General features: G+C 54.9%; 1 protein-coding gene across 1 annotated transcript in view; it reads right to left on the bottom strand.

Moving 5' to 3' along the window:
* PREX1 (phosphatidylinositol-3,4,5-trisphosphate dependent Rac exchange factor 1) overlaps positions 1 to 8945 on the bottom strand; it is a 128599-nt gene that overhangs the window by 15004 nt on the left and 104650 nt on the right. The window contains exon 6 of the mRNA XM_030309094.1: positions 5937 to 6264. Coding sequence (XP_030164954.1) covers positions 5937 to 6264 — 328 coding nt within the window. The remainder of the gene's footprint in view (positions 1 to 5936; positions 6265 to 8945) is intronic.

Raw genomic sequence — 8945 nt, 5'->3', positions numbered from 1 at the left:
GAACTGGGGGGACGACACAGGTTTGTCGGGAGCTCGGGGAGGCCCAAGGACCGTGGCACGGAGCTCTCAAAGTGCTGAACGAGAGGAAGCTGGAAACACACCTGGGAGGGCACAGGACGCCAGCTGTCCATGCTCCTCGTCAAGCAAGCACAGGAATGGAGTTTAGCCGACACTGACTAACAGATTCCATTTCGACCGCAGACTCCATTTCCCAGCATCCCTTGTTCCAGCTGCGGTCATGTGACTAAATCATGGCCGGTGTGCCCCACTTTTACACTATTCCCTTGAAAGGAGAGGGCTTCCTCTCCTCTTCTTCCCTTCGCTCTTGCCACGGCTGGCAGACAGCCATGGCGGTGGGAGTATGCTGTAGCAGATGGAAGAGCAAGAAGCTGGAAGGAACCCGGGTCCACACGGAGCAGAGCCGCCCGCCCCCAGCCTGCTCTGCTACAGAGGAAGAATCTTCTCCCTCACTCATGCCATCATCTCTCCTTTCAGCAGCCAGCCCTGTACTAGAACCAGTACGTTAAGGTAAGGACCAGGCCCCATTGATAGGCTGGCAACAGCAATGACACGGAGGCCTGAGGGCTACCACACAAGAGTGGGGTCCAGGGAGGTTCGTCTGACGAGACCTGCGGATTACAGTGACGGGAGACTTAGACGTGATGCCGTCTCCGCCCAGAGATGAACTGGAGAAAGAAAGGGGGAGAATGGTTCACAAAGTCGCCTTCCCCAAACACTCAACACCCAGAACCAAGGAGTTTGTACCCCGGTGAGATGCGCTTACTCAGTTATTTCCAAGACCCAGTAAGGGGAACTGGTTCTAGAAACTCAGACATCAGGCTTTCTGCTCACCGCCCGCCGCAGTCTCTCCTGCTCCGTGCCCGCAGCCCAGCTGGGCACAGCAAACTCACCAGCCTGAAGTGCCAGAGACCCCTGTGGGCAGGGGTCTTTGCAGGTAGCCTCACTTTGGGGCCCCCTACTTTGCAGGTAGCCTCACTATGGGGCCCCCTTGGGGTTCTGGAAAACCACCTTCCTGTGGTCAAGAGCTGGGCAGCCTAGGGCAGGAGCGAGCACCCGTTCACAGAAGTCACAGCACAGATGCCTACACTGCAGGCAGAAATCGGACTCTACACACAGCCACCCAGCGAGGTCGTGAGCCTGCCCCACCAGGCTCAGGGCCCCCGTGACGAAGAACCTTCTGGACCCCCAGTATCCTCGCAAACAGGGTGAGCGTGACTCCGGGGTGATGAGGCTCCATCAATGGCCTGCTGGGGGCACACAGCAGTTCAGCAGTTCCCGGAGACCACACGCCTCCCCGCCTCCCCTCACCCCACTCAGGCCCACCCACCAGCCCTTCCAGACTCCACAGGGGGATTTTATCTGCTTGTGTGTGACTCTGGGAACTGGCCCGACTGCAGGGCCCAGAAGCCCGACGTCACACAGGCCTAGACCTGACCTCTCTGTCAACATCCAGGGACCACGGGGAGTCACTGAACCCAGCCTGGGAAGCTGCCCGCCCCCAGCCTTGACCAAAGACCACCTAGAAAATACACCTGAAATGCCAGGGACACTAGAGGGGGATGCCCCCTTCCACCCTAGCTTTGCCGAGAAGCCCAGCTGGCCCTCGGTCTCCCCAGGTCAGCTGGCCCTGACACTCTCCTTGAATCTGGGTCAGGGGTGGTGCTGAAAATCAGATACACAGGAAGGAGCCTACACACCAAGGTGTCCACCACTCAGGGCTAGGGGTCTACACAGTACAGACCCCACCGACAGAAGCACTGACACGTAGAGACGGGCAAAGCTCACCACGAGCCCACGACCATTCTGAGTGTTTTATACAAACCCAGTTAATCCTCAAGAAACTCTCGCGTTACAGAGGAGGAAAGGGACACATGGCTGGTCGGCGAGCGAGCTGGGATCTGAACCAGACACACTGGCCTGACTCTCCCACCCATCAGCCTCTACTACCCAGGGCAGGCGTCTGCCTCTTAGAAGGTAACCTGATAACCTGAAGGGCTTTCTATGCAACCGTTGGTCTAGAACAGGAGTCTCCTAAGGGGAGAGACCACAGCCTCTGGAGCACAAGGCATCGCAGGAAAGGCGAGAAGAACACAAGAGAACCTCTGGGTATGGTCTTTTTCTTTTCTTTTCTCTAATAATAATTCCATGTTTCCTCACTCCTGTTTCCTTCTGTCCCCTCGTGGGTGACACGTTTCCAGAGCCAGGAAGCTGAGCGTGCCCAGTTTCTTTCTTATTAAGAACATGCATTTCTTTTTATTACCGTGAGCTTTACACAAAAGTCCGTGGGGGCGTGCATCCAGAGTGTCCCCCTGCGGAGGGTCAGCCCACACCGGGTATGAGCTGCAGCTAAAGTTGCAGGATGCTTTTTCGAAGAAGAAGGAGGAGGAGGAGGAGGAGAAGAATGAAATCCAGCTTTGCTGCCACAGCGCCTCTGGACGCTTATGGAGCATATGCTCTGAGCCAAGGAAAGAGCACTGTTCTGAGCGCCGTGCACGTATCCACTCCCAAATCCTCAAGCGACCCGAGAGGGGGGGGACCACCACTATCCAGACTCTTCAGACGAGGAAACTGAGGACAAGGAACCCCCTCCCCGCAGTGATTCACTCACTTCCGCATCACAACATACTCCCATTTCCACGTCCTTAGTAAAACGGATTTATGGATTAACTTATCTGGTTTTAAGTAAACCAGTCTTGGACTTTTGAAAAGGACAAAGGATGGGGGGGGGGGGCGGGGTGGAACCGCTTTGGGAGATCAAACTGATGATGCAAGCCCAAACACACAGCAAGAAAGTAGCCAAGGAGAGATTCTCCCTCCTCCCAAAATGAGTCCCTTGCCAGCCAAATTCCAAGAGCTAAATGGCAGCCGTCTAACCAGATTGGCAAGAGGTCAGACAGAAAGATCAGTAATAATCAGGAAGATTATCAGAAGTAAAGATCTGTAACCACTGCCATTCACCGGCCCCTGAGGCTGTGACTACAGAGAGCAGGAAGCCTTTGCAGGTAGCCTCACTGTTACACATGATTTTTTCTAGCTATGACATATTATTTTTATATCGCCTAAGGATCAAACTGCATTTAAAAAACCATCCTACCGGGCTGACTCCATCAGAAGAGCATGTGACTCTTCATCTCAGGGTCATGAGTTCAAGCCCCACATTGGGTATAGAGATTACTTAAACGTTAAAACAACAACTTTCTACTACCGCACAGAAACCATGTTACTTTTTCTAAAGAGCATTCATATTCCGCATTTCACTCTAGCCTCAGGATGACACCAGGCGGTACCTTCAGAGACATTATTACTAAAATTAGGCAATCGGGGGCAAATTAGGTCGGGAGAGCACCACAAAGTCGCCTGAGGCAGGGCAAAGTTACAGAGCTGGGCTTCCAAATCAAGTCCCCATGCCTCAGTTTCTTTATCTGTCCAATGGCAATAATCATACCACCTCCCCTTAGTATCGGAAACATGTAACAGGGGCTCAATAATTGCCACTAATTATTCACTCCAGCTCACTTTACTTCTTACTGTGCCAAGAAACAGCGATCAAAATAAGGACCACTCTCAAATTGTAGATTTTTCAGGGTCTAAAAGGGCCCCAAAGACCCTTAGTTCTTGTTTCCCGAGGCCCTGACCAGAAGCCGACATCTAGAAATCACTTCTGCTCTGGCTGCCAAAATGCTTGCTCAATACTCCTCTCCACAGGGACGCATGTGAGAAATGTCTTTTTCAGCTGGTTTCCAGGAAACTCTCTGCCTCCCAGAAGAACTGCTATCTTCCTTTTTTGAAAATAAATATTGAGTAACTTATGTCTCCTGCTCTCTTCACCTTGGCCGTCAGGAAGCTCAAAGCCCAAAGAGGCTTAAGTACATCCTCTCTATCAGCTCTGTAGCTTAGCATATTTGCTGACAGCGGCCATGTGACCTACTGGTCAAGGAGACGAAAGGAGAAGTCTCTTCGGGGCTTCTGGGAAAGGCTTCCCTCCATTGAGGAGAAGAGCTCCCTCTCACTGCCCCGGCCATGCCCCCGTCTCCTCCTGCTTTGAAACAGAAGCTCCTGGAGCTACTGCTCTCATGGAACCAGGAGGGGAAGGCAAGAGACAGAACGGGAGCTCTGGCATCACGGGGCTGAAACAAGGCCTAAGACAACACACCCTAACTGGCACACCTTTCTGGCAATTTGCATTGTAGGAAATAGAAACCGAGCTACGTATTTTTGTTAACGTTTATTCATTTTTGAGGGGGGGGAGGGGCAGAGAGAGATGGAGACACAGAATCGGAAGCAGGCTCCAGGCTCCAAGCTGTCAGCACAGAGCCCGTTGCGGGGCTCGAACCCACAAACCGTGAGATCGTGACCTGAGCCAAAGTCGGACGCTCAACCAACTGAGCCACCCAGGCGCCCCTAGGCTACATACTTTAAGCAGAAAGAGATAAGGGGCTTACTCAATCTTCAGATGGTCTACAGGAAGCAGGAACCCAAGCCGGGGCTCCCAGAAAGCCGGCCTCTGCCCCAGCTGGGAGACGGGAGGTCACACGCCATCTGCCTGAGCTGGTACCACAGGAGAACACCACCCTGCTGCGTCCAGGCCTCGGGAGCTGCTGCTCAACTGTCGGCTGCAAAGCCATCCCCTGCCTGCTGGACGTGCACCACCGCCAGCCAGCGGGTGTCCCGTGCCTCTTGACACCCAGGAAGCTGCGACCCGGCCCCTCTGCTAAGATGCTAATGCAGAAAGCCCAGCCCCACCACAGCTGGGCTTTGCGGCAAAGACAGCACAGGGGTGGCTTGTGTCCCACCCCAGCTTCTCAGTCTCAAGCGGCTGGATCCGATTTTGGCCATTCACGTCGCAAACCTAACCTACAAGGGGGACTGGGAAACGCAGCCCTTCGTTCTCTGGCTTCGGCGGGAAAGGAAGGCCCAGCGGAAGGGGGATGGGCGGCCAGCGCTAATCCACGATACCTGCCTCCTCCCCGAACCCTCTCTCCACAGCCAGACTCTCACATTCGGGATTCCCGACCACGGGGAAAAGAAGCGGAAAAATCCCAAACGTAGCAAGTGCCAGGAAACCCACAGGGTGTGAGGCACACGATCCAGAGAACAATCTAGAAGTATTGCATCTTTGCTTTTGATCTTCCGTTCCAGCTGTATTTACTCTGATATTTTTTATGTATCCAGCTTTTTCCATGTCCTTCGACAGATTTGTAGGAAATCTCTAATAATCCAAGGGAGACACAGAGGCTTAAGTGAATAAATGAGGCACCACGAGAAGGTTTCAAGAACCCCATGCCCTCGTCGGCGTGACGGGAGTATTAGCAACACCCACCCTGTACGGAGTGCCTGTCACGTGCCAGGAACAGATGAGGAAACTGAAGTTCAGAGGAGTTAAGCCGTTTGCCTGAAGTCACCCAGCAGGGGAGGGTCAAAGCCAGAATTCTGTCCTGGAGCAGAGCCTTAAACACTACCCTGCACCTTGGCACCAAAAGCCCCGAGGCCTATGGACACCGGGCAGACATGGCAACACGTGAAGGAGAGAGACTGGGCAGCAACAGGGAGAGGTGGGGACTGAGGAAAACCGGAGCTTCTAGAGGCTGCTGTCGTGGAAGACGGGGGTCCGGTGCTGCCGGTGTTTCAAAAGAAACTTGAAATCGAGGCTCTTATGGGGGCTCAACCAGAAAACAAACTTTTTTTTTTTTTTTTTATTTTTTTTTTCAACGTTTATTTATTTTTGGGACAGAGAGAGACAGAGCACGAACGGGGGAGGGGCAGAGAGAGAGGGAGACACAGAATCGGAAACAGGCTCCAGGCTCCGAGCCGTCAGCCCAGAGCCCGACGCGGGGCTCGAACTCCCGGACCGCGAGATCGTGACCTGGCTGAAGTCGGCCGCTTAACCGACTGCGCCACCCAGGCGCCCCTAAACTTTTTGTTTTTCTTTTCAACAAACACCGTGTAAGCCCAACAACACGCGCCCTCCAGGCTGAACGTGGTGTCCACCCGCCGTCTATACCCGCAGCTGTGCGCACCCCGCCCCCCGGCCGCCGCCTCGGGCCCCGCTGGAGCCCAGGAGGCCACCTGCCCCAGACGCACCTCCCAGCCTTCGATGTGGGACTGCAGCTGCTCCAAGGCCTCCAGCTTTTCCATCTGCCGCTTGGTCTCGTTGATGTTAGAGCAGACGGTCTTCATGGCCTGCAGGGCGCTCTGGACCGCGGGGTGGTCGGGGTGCTTGCCGGGGGTCCTCTTGGCGAGCTCCTGGCGGGGAGGTGGGGACAGGGATGAGGCACACCAACCCAACCCGCAGGGGACCAAACACGGCGTCCACGTCACCTGGCCCTGAGCCAAATCCCAGCAACGCTCGGTACAAACCGGGTGTCCTGGGGCTGGGGAACACCATTCATTCATTGACTCATTCATTCATTCATTCAGTGTCCCCTGAGCGCCTTCTTCATTTGTCACCAAACAGAGGAAAATTCCTCACCTGGCAGGTATTACATTCCAGTAGAGGAGATGAGCCCAAATGAAGAGAAATGACGTGTACAAAACACTGTCAGGTGGTGATAAATACCAGGAAGGCAAATCCGAATGACGGGCTAGAAGGTCTGGGGAAGGGAAGTGTTCTTTCAAATGGGGAGATCAGGGCAGGCCTCTCAGAGGAGGTGACATCTGAACAGAGACTCCGGATCAAGCAAGGGAGGGAGTCCTGCCAAACTCCTGGGGAAGACCGTGCAACACAGAGGGTACAGCTAACGCAAAGGATCTGAGGTCTGAGCATACGGGACACGTCATGAGGAAGAGTGAGGAGGGCACGTGGCTGGAGGAGAGTAAATGAGAAAGAAAGGAAAAGAGACAGAGAAAAAAACAGAGAAGACAGAGATCAGGAGGTCAGAGAGGCAGCCACACATACTGACCCCAAAGAGCCCCAGTTTTCCCAGCTGTAGAATAATATAAAAAACATCCCACCCAGGGCACCTGGGTGGCTCAGTCAGTTAAGCGTCTGACTCTTGCTTTCGGCTCAGGTCATGATCCCACGGTTTGTGGGATCGAGCCCCACGTAGGGCCCTGCACTGAGCCTGGAGCCTGCTTGGGGTTCTCTCTCTCTCTCTCTCTCTCTCTCTCTCTCTCTCCCTCTCTCTCTCTCTCTCTCTACCCCTCCCCAACTCATATGCTCTCTCTCTCAAAAATAAAGAAACTTAGGGGTGCCTGGGTGGCTCCGTCAGTTAAGCATGCAACTTCAGCTCAGGTCATGATCTCACGGTTCGTGAGTTCGAGCCCTGTGTCGGGCTCTGTGCTGACAGCTCGGAGCCGGGAGCCTGCTTCCGATTCTGTGTCTCCTCTCCCTCTGCCGCTTCCCTGCTCACACTCTGTCTCTCTCTCTCTCTCTCTCTCTCTCAAAAATAAATAATAAACATTAAAAAAATTAAAAAATAAATAAAATAAAGAAACTTAAAAAAAAAAACCACCTTCACAAGGACCAGACCGTGTAAAGGGCCCCTCTCCCATGGCCCCCCCCACCACTGCCCACCCTGGCCACAAGCACAGGCTGGGACATGCTGAAGGTCAGCCTCACGGTCATGGAAGGGCTTCAGCCACATGGTGAGTGTGACGAGACAGAAAGTGGGGAGGGAGGACCTGTAGGACCTCAAGTCCGCAGGGAGGGTTTCCCAGCGGGGTCACTCAACCAGCGGGGTCACTCAACCTGGCAGAGAGAGGTTTTCCTTTACCACCCGACCCAGACATGCCCAACGGTTCCAGTATCTCCCCATCTCTCCGCTGCCTTGAAATCACAGGTGTGACGCTTTGGCATGCCACACGTGGGTGCCAGGGCTGGCTCCGCCCCTCGGACAGGTCACCAGCTGGGTGACCGTGGGCCAGTCGCCCTACGTGCTGAAGAGCAGTGATAAGGGGGGTGGCAGCAGTGAAGGCCCACTCAGCCTCTGCTCTGTGCTTGCGAGCAGGGGCTGTTACTGTCCCCTTTAACAGATAAGGAGGTCGAGGCACAGCAGCACAGCCCACGACCTCCCAAAACTAAAAGGACGACGCAGACCTGTCCGTCTGGGTCCGTTCGTGGTCATGGCGAATCGGAGACCCCAGGGAAAGGGCCTCCGTGGTGAAGTGCGTAGCTGGCAGGCATTCAGTCCATGCTGGCCACCATCAGTCTGTCGCTGACAACACGTGCTGTGACAGCAAGCAGCAATCTGGCCCCTGCCAGCCTGTCGTTCGGAGCACTCCCAGCAGAAGACCCACCTCCGAAACATCCCTTCTCCACTCACATCGTTTCTGCCCCTGCCTGAAGATGAGCGGCCCCTTGTCTGGAGCATAGGTCCTCGCGGGCCTGAGGCCCAGATGTTCTGCAACATCAGGACCCTGAGGATTTTACTGAGCACCTGCCATGTGCCAGGGACACGCCCCAGGGGGAGCAAGGAAGGGGCAGATGGAACCGTCTCTCTGGCAAAAGGCACTCCCACGGGGGAAGGGGGACCACACGACAGCCCTGAGTGGTGAACACAACAGAGATGAGTCGGACCAGAGGAAGGACGGTGTGTGACCCGAAGCTGTGAAATAAAGGGGTGAAAGCAGGTGTCCCGCCCCGGGGGAGGGGCGCTCCGCGAGGCTGCCGCTGCTCACTGGGCAGGAAAGAACCTGAACCAGCCTGGGAGGCAGAGCTCAGCCCAGAGGCAGGGTGGAGGGCGGGCGCCGCGAGGGGGGCAGCACGGGAGCTGGGGCAGCGGGAGCCACGGTGGGGAGAATTCTGACTTCCGGTGTCTTCTCGCAGGATCCCTGGCGGGTAAGGAGCTCATTTCCTAACATCAGAGTCAGAGGAGGACTCCAAGGGACTATCCCAAAGTATCCTGAATGGTATACAAAGAACTACGGTGCATCAGCACAAAAGATAATCACCCAACAGAAAATGAGCAAAGGATATGAAGAGGCAA

The sequence above is a fragment of the Lynx canadensis genome, chromosome A3, assembly GCF_007474595.2.
Source record: "Lynx canadensis isolate LIC74 chromosome A3, mLynCan4.pri.v2, whole genome shotgun sequence".
NCBI lineage: Eukaryota > Metazoa > Chordata > Mammalia > Carnivora > Felidae > Lynx > Lynx canadensis.
The sequence above is the reverse complement of the archived record's forward strand: the minus strand, read 5'-3'. Positions and strand labels throughout refer to the sequence as shown.